The sequence below is a fragment of the Neoarius graeffei genome, chromosome 4 (assembly GCF_027579695.1).
Source record: "Neoarius graeffei isolate fNeoGra1 chromosome 4, fNeoGra1.pri, whole genome shotgun sequence".
In the NCBI taxonomy this organism is placed as follows: Eukaryota; Metazoa; Chordata; class Actinopteri; order Siluriformes; family Ariidae; genus Neoarius; species Neoarius graeffei.
The window spans coordinates 22,298,825-22,318,689 of NC_083572.1; the positions used below are offsets into that span (position 1 = coordinate 22,298,825).

A 19,865-nucleotide genomic window follows, 5' to 3' on the forward strand; every position below is an offset into this window, starting at 1 on the left:
AAAGAATAATATCTTCCATTACTGTCACCTCACAGCAAGAAGGTTCTGGGTTCGAGCCCAGCAGCCGACAGGGGTCCTTCTGTGTGGAGTTTGCATGTTCTCCCTGTGTCTGTGTAGGTTTCCTCCGGGTGCTCCGGTTTCCCCCACAGTCCAAAGACATGCAGGTTAGGCTAATTGGTGGCTCTAAATTGATCATAGGTGTGAATGTAAGTGTAAATTGTTGCTTGTCTTTCTGTGTCAGTCCTGCAATGATCTGGCAATGGTCTGGTGTACCCCACCTCTTGCCCATAGTCAGCTGGGATGGGCTCCAGCTTGCCTGCAACCCTGCACAGGATAAGCGGTTACGGATAATGGATGGATGGATCTTCCAAAGGAAAAATATGAACATGGAATAAAATAAAGGAAGATGTGTTAAGAGTGGCATGATTAAATCATAATTACCAGTGTTTACAACTTGCACAGTATAAACAGACAACACACCCAGGCTTGCAAAATAGTGTTGACATCTTAAGCATGTGAGATTGCATGTTCACTTTCTCATCAAAGAATGTACTCCCTCCCTTTTTTCTGACTGACAAAAACAGCCAAAAAAATGACACATCAGATTTTTTGTTTGTTGGTTTTTGAGAAATACACTCTGTTCTTGGGTTTAAATTCAGTGCTGACCTTCCTCTGAGCCTGACTACATACTTCGTTATAAGAAACCAGTCCTTGGCTGATGTTGTACAAAATATTTTTTTGTTTTATGTTGGAATGGACAAACACTGCAGCCACATGGCAAGCATTACACAATTTTGGAACTGTTTTAAATGATTTTATTTTAAAATAATTTAAAAGGGTGGATGCTTGCTCTTAGCTCACAGTTGTTTTGTGGCTTTCCTGTTTTTAACCACTATAAATCCCAGCTTATTATTCTGTAATTCAGCTGTTGTTCCACAACATACAGTAACTATAAATGGATAAAAAGTAATGCTGGCAAATTGCTGTGGTATGTGAGGAAGGAAACTCTTGAAGATGCCATATCACACCATTGAGTGATTGATTATTTTCTGATAACAGCATGTCTAATTCTGTTTTATTCCTTACATAAAGTGTATATATTAGTCATGTTAAATATGACTAATTCAGCTTTCCTTAATCACAGTGTACCATTGTAGTAGCTTATCAGACATTTAATTGCTGTCATGTCAAAATTCACAAGATGAAGAATTTAAAAACAGGCAGATTTGTACCATGTATATGATACCTTTTTATCACGTTTTCATTCTTGAAGAAAAAGTTATATTTGCTCCTAACCTCTCGAAAGTACTAAAAGGCAGTTTGCTGCACCAAAAATCACTGATCATTACTGAGTTTAAACTGCGATGAGTCACACATTTAGTAAATATTCTAGGGAAATTCCTTATAACCAGGGTTACAGTGTTCCAGTGACCGCATTCAGGCCTAAAGTCAGTGCATCACTAATCAGAGTGATAAACAAATAGAGTCATGTATGGCCCATGGGCTCCTATTAGGGTAACTTGGAAACTGTGTTTATAAGTATTTGCACGAGTGCATCGCTCACCAATGGCCAGATGTTTTGTTAAATGCCATTTTTGCAAACATTGGTTTACAACAATGTATTCATGTCCCTGGATCAAACATATTTACCAGTCAGTACACTGACAGATGTAAGCTGTAACAGCGACTTCAAAAGCTCTGACTCTATTATGAATTGATATTTGATTGACTGCCATTGCTCTAGTTTGACATGTTTATATCTGCTGTTTCTCAATTTAGAAGAAAAAGAAAGCAAAAAAAAGTGGAAAGAAGAAAAAGAAGAAAGAGAAAGATCTTACAGCGGACAGGTTGGTAATAAAACAGAACTTTTATAGATATATAATATGGACACAAGTGTTTTACTGGGAAATACACCACTCATATTTTTCATATGAGCTACATTTGGGACATGGAGATCCAAAACCATGACATAAATCTCTATATGTCACTTGTGAGGAAATCAATGAATTGTTTTGATAAATTTGGGTACTTTTTGTTTGTGAATGTGTCTATATAATAAAAAGAAAAATCACACATTGGCTTGAAGATAGAAGTTTATCTTCTCGTGTTGAAAAACTCACATTTTTCATACAAAATACATCGCGGATCTGAGTGACATATTTAAATAATATTAGTGACATAATAAATAATATTGGCAGCCAATATTATTATTATTATTATTATTATTATAATACACTCTCTTCATATCAGCATACTCAAAGGCCACTGCTAGCTTACCCGCGAGTTGGCGCTGTTAGCACGGCAGTGCGACTGCACCTTCCAGCCAGTGTAGCGTTCATCAGTAGTGTTAGCAAAGGCCAACGCTAGCTTACCCATGACTCGGTGCTATTAGCACAGTAGTGCAATCACCTTCCAGCCAATGTAGCATTCATCAGTACTGTTGGCGAAGGCCAATGCTAGCTTACTCAGTGCTGTTAGCAAAGCAGTGCAGTCACCTTCCAGCCAGTGTAGTGTTCATCAGTAGTGTTAGCGAAGGCTAACTTTAGCTTTCCCACGACTCGGTGCTGTTAGTGTGGCAATGCAGTCACCTTCCAGCCGGTGTAGTGTTCATCAGTAGTGCTAGCGAAGGCTAAGAAAGTGGTCAAGTCAGTGCTATCGAGAGCAAGTAATACAGGCTAATGACCGAGAAACTAAAATTTCTGTCTCCAGATTCTTCTTGCACACATGCTCACCACAGTATTTTTCACTCATACTGAAGGATTCATTTCCCTGTGTTAGTTACTTTTAAAATCAACATTGGCAACTACACACAACGAAGTGACCTGGCAGCCAAAATTCTCTCAAAATCTTCCACTTTTAACAAAGCATACAAATTGTCACAGTTGTTCGCTAGCATGGAAGTTTTACATCTCTGACCTGTCTCTTTTCCAGTTTTTCGATGTCCGATGTTCGATGTATGTATTTCTCTTGTAAATATGCATGAAGAGTAATGAAGTTTTGGTAGCCTTTCAGGTGTTCAAAGTGTCTTTCTCTTTCCCAGTGAACACAGAAATGGTTCTGCACCTGCGCAGCAGAAAAATTTCTCATTGGATATTCATGCTCTGATGTGTGATGTCGTGTTGTCTTGACAACAAGCAATATCATAACAATATTGCACGCTCATTTTCCATTGGGCAGAGTGACATAATACACATAGGATATGATAACAATATTGCATGATATCAAACCAAATTAATGAAACCCGCTAGAAGAGAATAGAATACATGTTTTTATTCCATGGAAAAAGTGTCCTGTATGCATAATATTTCCCAATATTTCACTCTAATGACATCACTCTCAGTGTTTTACCACTAACTAGATGAGCATTGTGAAAATGGCAAATTGGTTCAAAATAAAAATTATTTTGATTAACTTGCATTTTATTTTTGTGGATGCATCACAGTGGCACTATGAAGTTTATTTTCTTCTTGTGTTGAAAATATTTTCACTTGTTTGCTTCACTCACTCAGAGATCATCTTCATATCTTATATATAGTTAAGTCAAGTCAACTTTATTGTCAAATATGCTATACATGCTCGACATACAGCACAGATGAAATTTCAGTCCTCTCTGACCCACGGTGCAAACAGGCAATGCAATAAATAAAAATAGAATAATTGAAATAAACAATATAAACAGTATAAACACTCTAGATAAGAACTAGACATAGACTAAACACTCACATATATATATATATATATATATATATATATATATATATATATATATATATATATATATATACACACACACATATATATAAATTGGAGCAAATAAACAGTCAAGGGCACTTGAGGTATAGCAAGTAAACATGAAATAAGCAGTATAAACAATAAACTAATAGCTGTTAAGGTGAGGTAGTGCAGAATAGTGCAAATGAGCGAGGTAAAGTGAAATGTGCAGTCCCTGAGTTAGTGTGTGAATGAACGTTGAGAGTGTGTGTGTGTGTGTGTGTGTGTGTGTGTGTGTGTGTGTGTGTGTGTTGGGGGGGACTGTGAGGGTGACATGTCGATGCTGAAGGGGGGGCAGGGGGGTGTGCAGGCAGAATCTGTGGCAGGGGGCAGAACAGGGAGGGAGTTGAGCCTCCTGACCGCCTGGTGAAAGAAACTGTCTGTGAGCCTGCTGGTTTTGGCCCGGAGACTCCGCAGTCTCCTCCTTGATGGCAGCAGACTGAAGAGGCTGTGAGATGGGTGGATGGGGTCACCTGCAATTCTGATGGCTTTGCAGGTGAGGCGGGAGTTATAGAGATCCATAAGAGAAGGAAGAGAGACACCAATGATCCTCTCAGCTGCTCTCATGATGCGCTGCAGAGTCTTGCGGCAGGACACGGTGCAGGCGCTGTACCACACGGTGATGCAGCTGGTCAGGATGTTCTCGATGGTGCATCTGTAGAATGTGTGCATGATGGAGGCTGGGACTCTTGCTCTCCTCAGTTTGCAGAGGAAGTACAGACGCTGTTGGGCTTTTTTGGCCAGTGATGCAGTGTTGTTGCTCCAGGGCAGGTCTTCAGAGATGTGCACACCCAGAAACTTGGTGCTGCTCACCCTCTCCACTGCAGCACCGTCGATAGTTAGTGGAGCATGCTGGGTGTGTACTCTCCTGAAGTCCACAACAATCTCCTTCATCTTCTCCACATTCAGGCGGAGATTGTTGTCCTTGCACCACATGGCCAAGTGGCTCACCTCACTCCTGTAGATTGTCTCATCGCCATTGTTGATGAGACCCACCACAGTCGTGTCATCTGCAAACTTAACAAAGAGATTAGAGCTGGATGTTGGTGTGCAGTCGTGGGTCAGCAGAGTGAAAAGGAGGGGGCTCAGCATGCATCCTTGGGGGGCCCCTGTGTTCAATGTGATGGTGCTGGAGGAGTTGCTGCTGATCCATACAGCCTGTGGTCTCCCCATCAGGAAGTCCAGCAGCCAGTTGTACAGGGAGGTGTTGAGTCCCAGCTGGTCCAGTTTATGAATGGGCTGCTGAGGAATGATTGTGTTGAATGCTGAGCTAAAGTCTATGAACAGCATTCTGATGTATGAGTCTTTTGTCTCCAGGTGGGTTAGGGCTGAGTGGAGGGCAGTGGAGATGGTGTCACTGGTCGAACGGTTGGACTGATATGCAAACTGGAAAGGGTCCAGGGTGGGGGGGAGGGCAGACTTGATATGCCGCATGACTAGCTGCTTGAAGCACTTCATGAGGATGGGAGTGAGTGCGACAGGGCAATAGTTATTGAAGCAGGAGGGAGACGGCTTCTTTGGGACCGGGATGATGGTGTTGGCTTTGAAGCACGTGGGGACAACAGCCTGGCTCAACAAGATGTTGAAAATGTCTGTAAAGACAACTGTGAGCTCCTTGGCACAGTTTCTCAGGACACGACCAGGAATGTTATCAGGACCCAGGGCTTTCCGTACATTTGTCATCCTGAGAGCTCTCCTCACGCTGTCTGGGGACAGCGTCAACACCTGGTCACCGGGAGGTGGTGGGGTCTTCTGTGCCTTGGTGCTGTTGTCTGCCTCAAAGCGAGCGAAGAAGTCGTTCAACTGACTCAGCAGAGAGGTGGAGTTATCACAGGTCTGTGGCGAGGGCTTGTAGTCTGTGATGGTCTGAATCCCCTGCCACAGGTTCCTGGTGTCTCTGCTGTCATTGAAGTAGTCAGCAATGTTACTGGAATACTGTCTCTTGGCCACCCTGATGCCTCGTGACAGATGTACAGGTTCTTGTGTTGTCATGGTTATTATGGGATCTTTAAAGCTTTGGGGTATGAGTCCGGTGGTCCAAAACAATGAGATGAATTCATGAATTTTGTTGGTTAGGAAGGAGTCCTCCATATTTGAAAACTTCTCCTGGTAGTCCATCTGGTCCAGTGGCTTTATTATGTTTCAGACTTTAGCAGGCTTTATGCACTTTGTCATATGTTGGGGTTTTGTCAAGTTGGTCCATAGTTGGGAGGGTAGGCAGGTCTTCGAAGAAGTTGGGATTGATTGGGTTCATGCGATTCAGGAGTGTGATTAGGTACTCAGTCCACCTTTCCAAAATGCCAGGAGTATCCTTAATTACTGTAGACTGGTGCCATTTTCGGATCCAAGTGGGGCACGGCAGATTTGGTCCATAGGCAGATTTGATGGCATTGTAGAAATGTTGCTGGTCGCTGGTATCAACATTGATACCAACCATTGTTCGTCCACCATTTGTTCTGTAGTTTCCTGAGTTGTCTCTGAGCTTCTGCTCGAAGGCTTTTGAAATTGTCTTCAGCAACTTGTGATTTTGGGTTGTTTATGGCAAACTGATGGGCCTTGTTCTTGTTCTCTAGTAGCTCAGGAATTGGTTGGTTATTCTGGTCGAACCAGTCTTGGTGTTTTGGGGAGTAGCCCATAACGCTGGTGGTTGTTTCGTACATTGGGCTGGTGAAGGATGACCATAGATCATTGATGTCAGAGGCTGTGGATGGAGGTGGTTCCGGGATTGGGAAGTGTTTATATATATATATATATATATATATATATATATATATATATATATATATATATATATATAGCCGATTTATCCTGTTCTTACAGGGTCACAGGCAAGCTGGAGCCTATCCCAGCTGACTACTGGCGAAAGGCGGGGTACACCCTGGACAAGTCGCCAGGTCGTCACAGGGCTGACACATAGACACAGACAACCACTCACACTCACATTCACACCTACGGTCAATTTAGAGTCACCAGTTAACCTAACCTGCATGTCTTTGAACTGTGGGGGAAACCGGAGCACCCAGAGGAAACCCACGCGGACACGGGGAGAACATGCAAACTCCGCACAGAAAGGCCCTCGGTGGCCACAGGGCTCAAACCCAGACCTTCTTGCTGTGAGGCGACAGCGCTAACCACTACACCACAGTACCGCCATATATATGATTTTATTAAAATAATTATTTTATAAATATAATAAATCTCATCTCATCTCATCTCATTATCTCTAGCCACTTTATCCTGTTCTACAGGGTCGCAGGCAAGCTGGAGCCTATCCCAGCTGACTACGGGCGAAAGGCGGGGTACACCCTGGACAAGTCGCCAGGTCGTCACAGGGCTGACACATAGACACAGACAACCACTCACATTCACACTTACGGTCAATTTAGAGTCACCAGTTAACCTAACCTGCATGTCTTTGAACTGTGGGGGAAACCAGAGCACCCGGAGGAAACCCACGCGGACACGGGGAGAACATGCAAACTCTGCACAGAAAGGCCCTCGGTGGCCACAGGGCTCGAACCCAGACCTTCTTGCTGTGAGGCAACAGCGCTAACCACTACACCACAGTACCGCCATATATATATATATATATATATATATATATATATATATATATATATATATATATATATATGATTTTATTAAAATAAAATAATTATTTTATAAATATAATAAATATAAATAAATATAATAGAGGATTATAGCTTCACTGATTGCAGATGTATGGAAAATGCTAATAAGATGTGAGAGATATTACTGTAGAAATGCTAGAGATAATAAAAACCAGCAAGATGTTTACATGTAACAGATTTAAATTTAACTGTAAGAACAATTTAGAAGCCTGACCACAGAAAACATTTATTTACAGTTAGCATTTTCCATACATCTGCAATCAGTGAAGCTATAACCCTCTATTAAATAAAAGGAAATCCTATTTTCTTTACTTGGATGGATGAATGGATGAACTGTATCCATTCCACTTCATTTAAATTGTTGCATGATTTTGCGTTTAACAGTGAAACTAAAGTGATTTGTTATATATATATACTCTCGAGTTCCGAATAATAGCGCAGTTGGGAATAAGAGTGTAGGGCGGCAAAATGGGCAAAAATTAATAAGAGTGTAGGGTGGAAATAACCATGCAGGCCGGAAAATTCTTGAGTTTCGAATAATAGTGCAGTTGGGAATAAGAGTATAGGATGGCACATTAGGACAAATATAATAAGCGATAAGCACACTTGTAGTCTAGAAAATTATGCTGAACAGATCTTGGAGACCAAATATCAATTCAGTAAACAGACCAATCATATCATGGCTGTCAAAATTTCTTGTTCGTGTTCTTTTTATCTAAAACAAAAAGAATATCTGGATACTAGTAGAGTACTTTTGCTTGAGAAACTCAAGTATGCAAATTGCTTTAATTTACCTTTATTTAAGGTCTTAAAACATCAAAATTCTAATTTAAAAATGTCAAAATTCTATTACAGAGGCAGAGGAAGACTTTATTGCACCATTTGAATCCAGCAGGTGAAAGAGCATGAACCGTTAAGTCTTCATCCGATTCTTCAACAATATCACAATTAGAATATGAAGGGATGATCAGCCAATAGATACAAACGCCTCTTAATTCCAACTAATACAATATGACTTAAGGAAAAAGGCTATATCTTAATGCTTTATTACTTCACTTCTGTGTTTAGTCCCAATCAGTGATGTACGGGGGATTTGGAGAAAATTTTTTGACATGTTGACTGTCACTTCCCGGCCATTTCCGTGATTATGGTCTATGGAACCGGCCAGGACCCGAAAAGGGCCAGCAATATTGAACCGCTGGCATAAGTATTTAATTACTTGGAAAAATTGCATTGTAATTCACTTCTATGCTATTATATCTCAAGAATATGCTACCTTATGGGTGAAATTCATGTCAATTTTCGGTGGATTGAAATCGATCATAGATACTTACCGTTGTTTACCACCGGCAGTGTTGTTGGTGCATCGGCGGTGCTTCGTTGTGTCTGCGCATGTGCGTAGTGAGTCGTCTGTGTTCAGGCGTTATTTTCGCTCATTCGTCACACGTGCTTGTATTGACAAATAGAATAAGTGTGTAGGCCCGAATAAGACCGTGCAGGCGGGAATTTTTCGCAAAAATAAATAGCCGTGCATGCACGGTTATTCGGAACTCGAGAGTGTATATATATATATATATATATATATATATATATATATATATATATATATATATATACAGTGTGTGTGTGTGTGTGTGTGTGTGTGTGTGTGTGTGTGTGTGAAGCATGTTCACAGGTTTTATAAATTTTATATGCCTATAAAGAGCCTACTCAAGGGCATGATCATGGGGTGTCTTGAAACTTGAAACGAGTTTATGTGTTTTATGTGGTCAGGCTTCTAAATTGTTCTTACAATTAAATTTAAATCTGTTACATGTAAACATCTTGTATGTTTTTATTATCTCTAGCATTTCTAATATCTCTCACATCCTGCTAGCGTTTTCCATACATCTGTAATCAGTGAAGCTATAATCCTCTATAAAATAAAAAGAAATCCTATTAAAGAACTTTATCGATTCCGCTTCATTTAAATTGTTGCATGATTTTGCGTTTAACAGTGAAACTAAAGTGATTTGTGATTGTAGATAGCAATAAAGGAGATACAATATACATGAAGGAATGGTGCCATAGTCACTGAAAGAGAGAAAGAGAGAGAGAGAGGGAGAGAGATGTATATGGGGTGTAATGCAATACCACTCTCTGTATTTATATCAAAAACAAACTTTATTCAAAACCGAACTTGTACAATTCCTCAGCTACATCACTCAGTTCATAACTGGTGTCAACAAGATGTCCTGTGACATCATTTCTATCTAATGTGATTGCAGAAGCTCAGAAAGTATCTTTCAAAACAGCAAAATCAGGTAATTGTTGTCAATTGCTAACAGCAATACCCACCTAATAATATTTGATCAGATTCACTTTAGTTTCTGGGCTTGTTAAATTCCAGAAAGATCAGAAAAATTCACTGGTCATGCTGTGAGAATCTGCTATGAAGCCAGGACACAGTGCTACTGGTAGTCAAACTGGGGTCCTTTAAGATGCATTTCATTATAATGCTTGTATGATTTTCCAAGATTTTTTAAATAACGCTAGAGAATGTCTTTTAAATTATGGAAAATGTGTTTTGTCTGCACTGTTAATATTTTTAGTATGAATGAACTTGATATTTTTGGAGACCCAGCAGAGATATACAGCATGTATATGAATGAATGAATGAATGAATGAATGAACCCTTTATTGTCACTGTTACCAGTGAAATTGGCCATCAACCTGTCCTTACAGAGGGGGAACAGGACAGGAAGACAGGGATAAAAGAAAAGAAACACAGTAGTAACATGAGGAAAGATGAGGAAAAAAGAACACCCCCACACTATGCTCCTGTCAGGAGTACAGTGTGGGAGCATTTAAAAACCTCCGCACAAGCACACAATAACACAAACAACAACACAACTACACTTTAAACACGGGACTTGAGGGGGGGAATCAGGGGTAGGGGGTAAGGGGGGGGAGGGGGTGGGGGGAAGGGAGGAGGTAATCCAGCACAAGCAAGCAGCCGTCCGCTCCTGCAGCCATGAAGGCGCTGGTCACGCACCCGCTTGTCATACTGGGGGTAAAAATGGCGACCGTGGAAAGTTAGAGAAGGAATGCGAGGAATGCGAGAGTGTCTCCTGGCAGTGACCTTCAGGGGGAAATGTTGCCTCAGCAACGGCCTGAACCAAGGCCGGTGCTGTCTCAGGGCGCCGAATGTCGATAAGATATGAATTGTTTGGTCTTTCCAGACGCAGTCTTTGCACATCCACACCGCTCGTCCATATCTGTCCATTCCGTCCATTCTATTCAAATTGATCATGTATATGGGCTACATGAAGAGGCAGCTCTGTAAATAAAAATAAAAAAGATATTTCTTAAGTGAATATTGGGCCAGGGTGGCACGGTGGTGTCGTGGTTAGCACTGTCACCTCACAGCAAGAAGCTCCTGGGTTTGAGCCCAGGAGCCGACAAGGGCTCCTGTGTGGAGTTTGCATGTTCTCCCTGTGTATGCGTGCGTTTCCTCTGGGTGCTCTGGTTTCCGCCACAGTCCAAAGACATGCAGGTTAGGCTAATTGATGGCTCTAAATTGACCGTAGGTATGAGTGCGAATGGTTGTTTGTCTCTATGTGTTAACCTTGCGATGACCTGGCGACTTGTCCAGGGTGTACCCTGCCTCTCGCCCATAGTCAGCTGGGATAGGCTCCAGCTTGCCAGCAACCCTGTTCAGGATAAGAGGCTACAGATAATAGATGGATGGATGGATATTGGGCCAGTTTATATTATGGTAGAAATACAGTATTAACTTGGAGCTCAGTAAAGAAGTGTTTAGGTCTGACTGCTGGAGGGACTGATGAGAGACAAAAAAAAATGTAGCCTGAAATTTGTCTTTGTCCTGCAGACTTACAGTAATACCCGTACAAGTATGAACTATGAAATCTCACACTCGTGACTTTTTATTGCATCCCATCAGGTCCCGATCCCAGTGAACACCTCTAGTCTCAAGCATGTACCCTGTGAATATTTTTGACATGTTGTCTAAGAAAAAAGAATGATGCACCTCCTGCATGTATCTGTATTTGTATCTGTTTAGAATACAATATCTGGCAGTACGGTGGTGCAGTGGTTGCTGTAGCCTCACAGCAACCAAACAACCAACCACTGGGTTTGAGCCCAGTGGCCAACAGGGGCCTTTCTGTGTGGAGTTTGCATGTTCTCCCCATGTCTGTGTGGGTTTCCTCCGGGTGCTCCGGTTTCCCCCACAGTCCAAAGAAAGGCAGTTAGGTTAACTGGCTACTCTAAATTGTCCTAAGGTGTGAATGTGTATGTGAATGGTTGTTTCCCAAGCCCAGAAATGGGAGGTTTGTAGCAGGAAGGGCATCTGCCATAAAACTATGCTCCAATTACTATGACATGTGGATCAATAGGGTCCACATGGCAGCGACCCCACACACATAAGTGGGACAAGCTGGAAGGAGTGAGAACACAATATTTGTTCAATCCTAATAATGTCTTAGTATTTGGTATCCCTAATACACAGATATGAGATTTTATATATATATATATATATATATATATATATATATATACACACAAAGTGGTGCTTGAAAGTTTGTGAACCGTTTAGAATTTTCTATATTTCTGCATAAGTAGATAAAGAGAACCTAGTTAAACAAATGAGACAAAAATAATATACCTGGTCATTTATTTATTGAGTAAAATTATCCAATATTACATATCTGTGAGTGGCAAAAGTATGTGAACCTTTGCTTTCAGTATCTGGTGTGACCCCCCTTGTGCAGCAATAACTGCAACTAAACATTTCCAGTAACTGTTGATCAGTCCTGCACACCAGCTTGGAGGAATTTTAGCCCATTCCTCTGTACAGAACAGCTTCAACTCTGGGATGTTGGTGGGTTTCCTCACATGAACTGCTTGCTTCAGGTCCTTCCACAACATTTTGATTGGATTAAGGTCAGGACTTTGACTTGGCCATTCCAAAACATTAACTTTATTCTTCTTTAACAATTCTTTGGCAGAATGACTTGTGTGCTTAGGGTCATGGAGCAAGAGCTCCATGACCCACCTTCTCTTGAGATTCAGTTCATGGACAGATGTCCTGACATTTTCCTTTAGAATTCACTGGTATAATTCAGAATTCATTGTTCTATCAATGATAGCAAGCCATCCTGGCCCAGAGGCAGCAAAACAGGCCCAAACCATGATACTACAACCACCATGTTTCACAGATGGGATAAGGTTCTTATGCTGGAATGCAGTGTTTTCCTTTCTCCAAACATAACACTTCTCATTTAAACCAAAAAATTCTATTTTGGTCTCATCCATCCACAAAACATTTTTTCAATAGCATTCTGGCTTGTCCACGTGATCTGCACGCAAACTGCAGACGAGCAGCAATGTTCCTTTGGAGAGCAGTGGCTTTCTCCTTGCAACCCTGCCATGCACACCATTGTTGTTCAGCGTTCTCCTTATGATGGACTCATGAACATTAACATTAGCCAATGTGAGAGAGGCCTTCAGTTGCTGAGAAGTTACCCTGGGGTCCTTTGTGACCTTGCCAACTATTACACGCCTTGCTCTTGGAGTGATCTTTGTTGATCGACCACTCCTGAGGAGGGTAACAATGGTCTTGAATTTCCTCCATTTGTACACAATCTGTCTGACTGTGAATTGGTGGAGTCCAAACTCTTTAGAGATGGTTTTGTAACCTTTTCCAGCCTAATGAGCATCAACAACGCTTTTTCTGAGGTCCTCAGAAAGCTCCTTTGTTCATGCCATGATACACTTCCACAAACATGTGTTGTGATGACCAGACTTTGATAGATCCCTGTTCTTTAAATAAAACAGTGTGCCCTCTCACACCTGATTGTCATCCCATTGATTGAAAACACCTGACTCTAATTTCACCTTCAAATTAACTGCTAATCTTAGACGTTCACATACTTTTGCTACTCACAGATACGGAATATTGGATCATTTTCCTCAATAAATAAATGGCCAAGTACAATCCCAATTCCAAAAAAGTTGGGACAAAGTACAAATTGTAAATAAAAACGGAATGCAATGATGTGGAAGTTTCAAAATTCCATATTTTATTCAGAATAGAACATAGATGACATATCAAATGTTTAAACTGAGAAAATGTATCATTTAAAGAGAAAAATTAGGTGATTTTAAATTTCATGACAACAACACATCTCAAAAAAGTTGGGACAAGGCCATGTTTACCACTGTGAGACATCCCCTTTTCTCTTTACAACAGTCTGTAAACGTCTGGGGACTGAGGAGACAAGTTGCTCAAGTTTAGGGATAGGAATGTTAACCCATTCTTGTCTAATGTAGGATTCTAGTTGCTCAACTGTCTTAGGTCTTTTTTGTCGTATCTTCCATTTTATGATGCGCCAAATGTTTTCTATGGGTGAAAGATGTGGACTGCAGGCTGGCCAGTTCAGTACCCGGACCCTTCTTCTATGCAGCCATGATGCTGTAATTGATGCAGTATGTGGTTTGGCATTGTCAAGTTGGAAAATGCAAGGTCTTCCCTGAAAGAGACGTCGTCTGGATGGGAGCATATGTTGCTCTAGAACCTGGATATACCTTTCAGCATTGATGGTGTCTTTCCAGATGTGTAAGCTGCCCATGCCACATGCACTAATGCAACCCCATACCATCAGAGATGCAGGCTTCTGAACTGAGCCCTGATAACAACTTGGGTCATCCTTCTCCTCTTTAGTCCTAATGACACTGCGTCCCTTATTTCCATAAAGAACTTCAAATTTTGATTCGTCTGACCACAGAACAGTTTTCCACTTTGCCACAGTCCATTTTAAATGAGCCTTGGCCCAGAGAAGACGTCTGCGCTTCTGGATCATGTTTAGATACGGCTTCTTCTTTGAACTATAGAGTTTTAGCTGACAAGAGTGGATGGCACGGTGAATTGTGTTCACAGATAATGTTCTCTGGAAATATTCCTGATCCCATTTTGTGATTTCCAATACAGAAGCATGCCTGTATGTGATGCAGTGCCGTCTAAGGGCCCGAAGATCACGGGCACCCAGTATGGTTTTCCGGCCTTGACCCTTACGTACAGAGATTCTTCCAGATCCTCTGAATCTTTTGATGATATTATGCACTGTAGATGATGATCTGTTCAAACTCTTTGCAATTTTACACTGTCAAACTCCTTTCTGATATTGCTCCACTATTTGTCGGCGCAGAATTAGGGGGATTGGTGATCCTCTTCCCAGCTTTACTTCTGAGAGCCACTGCCACTCCAAGATGCTCTTTTTATACCCAGTCATTTTAATGACCTATTTCCAATTGACCTAATGAGTTGCAATTTGGTCCTCCAGCTGTTCTTTTTTTGTACCTTTAACTTTTCCAGCCTCTTATTGCCCCTGTCCCAACTTTTTTGAGATGTGTTGCTGTCATGAAATTTCAAATGAGCCAATATTTGGCATGAAATTTCAAAATGTCTCACTTTCAACATTTGATATGTTGTCTATGTTCTATTGTGAATTCAAAATCAGTTTTTGAGATTTGTAAATTATTGCATTCCATTTTTATTTACAATTTGTACTTTGTCCCAACTTTTTTGGAATCAGGGTTGTATAATATTTTTGTCTCATTTGTTTAACTGGGTTCTCTTTATCTACTTTTAGGACTTCTGTGAAAATCTGATGATGTTTTAGGCCATATTTATGCAGAAATATAGAAAATTCTAAAGGGTTCACAAATTTCCAAGCACCAATATATATATATATATATATATATATATATATATATATATATATATATATATATATATATACCTTGCAAAACTATTCACCCTCTTGGCATTTTTTGGGTTTTGTTGCCTCACAACCTGGAATTAAAAAGGATTGTTTGAGGGTTTGCATCATTTCATTTACAGAACATGTCTACAACTTTTGAAGATGTGAATTTGTTTTCTTGTGAAGCAAACAACAAATCAGACAAAATAACAGAAAACTTCAACGTGCATAACTATTCACCCCCCTAATGTCAGTACTTTGTAGAGCCACCTTTTGTGGCAATTATAACTGCAAGTTGCTTTGGATAAGTCTCTATATGAGCTTGCCACATCTAGCCACTGGGATTTTTGCCCATTCCTCAAGGCAAAACTGCTCCAGCTCCTTCAAGTTGGATGGGTTCCGTTGGTGAACAGCAATGTTCAAGTCTGACCACAGAATCTCAATTGGATTGAGGTCTGGGCTTTGACTAGGCCATTCCAACACATATAAATATTTCCCTTTAAACCACTCCAGTGTAGCTTTAGCAGTATGTTTAGAGTCATTGTCCTGCCAGAACGTGAACCTTCATCCCAGTCTCAAACCTCTGGCCGACTCAAACAGGTTTTCCTCCAGAATTGCCCTGTATTTAGTGCCATCCATCTTTCCTTCAGTCCTGACCAGCTTTCCTGTCCCTGCAGATGAAAAACATCCCCACAGCATGATGCTGCCACCACCATGCTTTACTGTAGGAATGGTGTTCTCAGGGTGTTAGGTTTGTGCCACACATGGCATTTCCCTTGATGGCCAAAAAAGATAATTTGACCAGAGAATCTTCTTCCATGTGTTTGGGGAGTCTGCCACATGCTGTTGGGCAAACTCTAAACATGTTTTCTTAAGCAATGACTTTTTTTCTGGTCACTGTTCCATAAAGCCGAGCTCTGTGGAGTGTATGGCTTATTGTGGTCCTATGGACAGATTCTCCAGTCTCTGCTGTGGAACTCTGCAGCTCCTTCAGTGTTATGTTTGGTCTCTGTGCTGCCTCTCTGATTAATGCCCTCCTTGTTAGTTAGTTGTGGTGGGCGGCCCTCTCTTGGCAGGTTTGTTGTGGTGCCATGTTCTTTCCATTTGATGATGATGGATTTGATGTTGCTCCAGGGGATCATCAAAGATTTGGATATTTTTTTATAACTCAACCCTGACTTGGGGCGGCACGGTGGTGTAGTGGTTAGCGCTGTCGCCTCACAGCAAGAAGGTCCAGGTTCGAGCCCCGTGGCCGGCGAGGGCCTTTCTGTGCGGAGTTTGCATGTTCTCCCCATATCCGCGTGGGTTTCCTCCAGGTGCTCCGGTTTCCCCCAAAGACATGCAGGTTAGGTTAACTGGTGACTCTAAATTGACCGTAGGTGTGAATGTGAGTGTGAATGGTTGTCTGTGTCTATGTGTCAGCCCTGTGATGACCTGGCGACTTGTCCAGGGTGTACCCCGCCTTTCGCCCGTAGTCAGCTGGGATAGGCTCCAGCTTGCCTGCGACCCTGTAGAAAAGGATAAAGCGGCTAGAGCTAATGAGATGAGATGAGATGAGATGAGATGAGATGAGATGAGATGAGAACCCTGACTTGTACTTCTCAACAACTTTGTCCCTGACTTGTTTGGAGAGCTCCTTAGTCTTCATGGTGTTGTTTGGTTAGTGGTGCCTCTTGCTTAGTGGTGTTGCAACCTCTGGGGCCTTTCAGAAAAGGTGTATATATATATATATATATATATATATATATATATACACACTGACAGATAATGTGACACTTAGATTGCACACAGGTGGACTTTATTTCACTAATTATGTGACTTCTGAAGGTAATTGGTTGCACCAGAACTTTTTAGAGGCTTCATAGCAAAGGGGGTGAATATATAGGCACATGCCAATTTTCAGTTTTTTATTTTTAATTTTTTTAAATATTTTTTTCTCATTTCACTTCACCAACTTAGACTATTTTGTGCAGATCCATTACATAAAATCCAGGTTAAAAAACATTTAAATTACAGGTTGTAATGTAACAAAATAGGTTTTATTTATATACACTTAATATATTCTAGATTCATTACCCTTAAACTAAAACGTGTCAAGCATTTTCGATTTTAATTTTGATAATTATGGCCGACAGTGCAAAAAAAAATCTCAAAGTATTAGAATAGCCATTTCTGGGTCCAAACACTCCTTCAGATCCCAAAAACAGGCATAAATAAACAATTCTAAAGGAAAGCCATTTACATTTGTCTTTTTTGTTGTTTCATTATATTATTTTTTCTTTTATTCAAGTGCATAATGGTTATTTATCTCGACATTTCACGTATTGTAACGAATGTAAAATACTTTGGCATCAAGGCATTCACAGGGACTCCACATGAATGGATTAAAATAAACACTGATATGGTGAGGTTAGGTTGCTAACATAGCATCCACTGATGCCAAACTTTGTTTTTCTTTATTCATTTAAGAATTGTAACTTACTTTATCAGCTGCAGCCATTTCCTCTTCTCTTTCTCATTGCAAATAGAATGACAATTGAATAGTTTTTTGGACTCGGAGACAAGAACCTCAGACAAAGCAGTGGAGGCTTGGACCTCAAAACAGTATTATCGGACGGTCAATACATCATGTTTTAAAAAACAGATTTAGACACGAGCATTAGTGAGGTCGGGCACTGATCAGGAGTGAGGAGGCCTGGGATGCAGTTGGGCATTCCAGTTCATCTAAAACTGGTGGGGTTAAGTTCAGTGCTCTGGGCAGGCCATTTGAGTTCATCTACAGTGTCTTGCAAAAGTATTCATCCCCACTGGTGTTTGTCCTGTTTTCTTGTATTACAAGCTGGAATTAAAATGGATTTTGGGCGGTTAGCACCATTTTAATTTACACAACATACCTGTCACTTTAAAGGTGCAAATTGTTGTTGTTTTTTAATTGTGACACAAACAATAATTAAATTTGAAAAAAAAAAAAACAGAAATCTAGTGTGTGTATAGGTATTCACCCTTCAAAGTCAATACTTTTGTAGAGCCACCTTTTGCTGCAATTATACCTACAAGTCTCTTGGGGTATGTCTCTATTAGCTTAGCACATCTAGTCACTGGGATTTTTGCCCATTCCTCAAGGCAAAATTGCTCCAACTCCTTCAAGTTAGATAGGCTGTTTTTGGTGTACAGCAATGTTCAAGTTATGTCACAGATTCTCAATTGGATTGAGGTCTGGGCTTTGACTAGGCCATTCCAAGATATTTAAATGCTTCCCTTTAAACCACTCCAGTGTAGCTTTAGCAGTATGTTTAGGGTCATTGTTCTGCGTGAATATGACCCTTCATCCCAGTTTCAACCTCTGGCCAACTCAAACAGGTATTCCTCCAGAATTGCCCTGTATTTAGTGCCATCTATCTTTCCTTCAGTCCTGACCAGCTTTCCTGTCCTTGCAGATGAAAAACATCCCCACAGCATGGTGCTACCACCACCATGCTTCACTGTAGGAATGGTGTTCTCAGGATGTTGGGTTTGCATCATGGCCCATGATGGCCAAAAAGTCCAATTTTGGTCTCATCTGACCAGAGAATCTTCTTCCATGTGTTTGGGAGGTCTGCCACATGATGTTGGGCAAACTCCAAATGTGTTTTCTTATTTTTTTTCTTTAAGCAATGGCTTTTTTTCTGACCACTCTTCCATAAAGCACCACTCTGTGGAGTGTATGGTTTAAAGTGGTCCTATGGCTCCCATCTCTGCTGTGGATCTTTGCTGCTCCTTCAGTGTTATCTTTGGTGTCTTTGTTGCATCTCTGATTAATGCCCTCCTTGCCCGGTCTGTGAGTTTTGGTGGGTGGCCTTCTCTTGTTGGGTTTGTAGTGGTGCTATATTCTTTCCATTTTGCTATTATGGATTTAATGGTGCTCCATGAGATATTCAAAGTTTGGGATATTTTTTATAACCTAACCCTGATACTTCTCCACAACTTTATCTCTGACCTATTTGTAGTGCTCCTTGGTTTTCATGTTGCTTGCTTCGTAGTGTTGCAGAGTTAGGGTCCTTTCAGAACAGGTTGATTTTTACAGATGTCACATGACAGATCATGTGACACTTTGATTGCACACACGTGGATCTTAATGTGACTTATAAATTAATTGGTTGGATCAGCTCCTATTTAGGGGTTTCATACAAAAGGGGGTGAATACCTATGCACACTCCAGATTTCTGTTTTTTCACTTTAATTTTGTCATGTTGGAACATGTTTGGGTCCCATAGTTCCAGCAAAGCAGAATTGTAACACTACAACATACAAAGGCATTCTATACAATTGTGTGCTATAAACTTTGTGGCAACAGTTTGGGGAAGAACCACTATATTCTCCCTGGAAATGGTCCACAAACTTTTGGCCATATCGTGTATACTGGAAATAAATTTCCAGTATCCTCTTCATTTTTATTGTACTGTCGCTTTCATTTTTGTACTTTTCACTTTCGCTTTCTTTTTTCCGTTTTTTTCCCCGGTTTTTTCTCTTTCTTTTTTCGGAAGAACGCCGAGACCGGAAGCTTTCTTTTTCTCTCCTCCTGTGTAAAGACCACAAGCGGAGGCCATCCACATCTGATCTGCTTTAATATCAACAGATCTTCATTTAAGGTACGTGAATCTTTTCATCATGGCACATCTTCAGCCTGTTCAGTGTGCTGAGTGCAGGATGTTTAGTCATT

The 19,865-nt window shown here is 40.8% G+C and overlaps 1 protein-coding gene across 1 annotated transcript in view; it reads left to right on the top strand.

Moving 5' to 3' along the window:
- iqca1 (IQ motif containing with AAA domain 1) overlaps positions 1-19,865 on the top strand; it is a 139,977-nt gene that overhangs the window by 92,736 nt on the left and 27,376 nt on the right. The window contains exon 12 of the mRNA XM_060918410.1: positions 1,780-1,847. Coding sequence (XP_060774393.1) covers positions 1,780-1,847 — 68 coding nt within the window. The remainder of the gene's footprint in view (positions 1-1,779; positions 1,848-19,865) is intronic.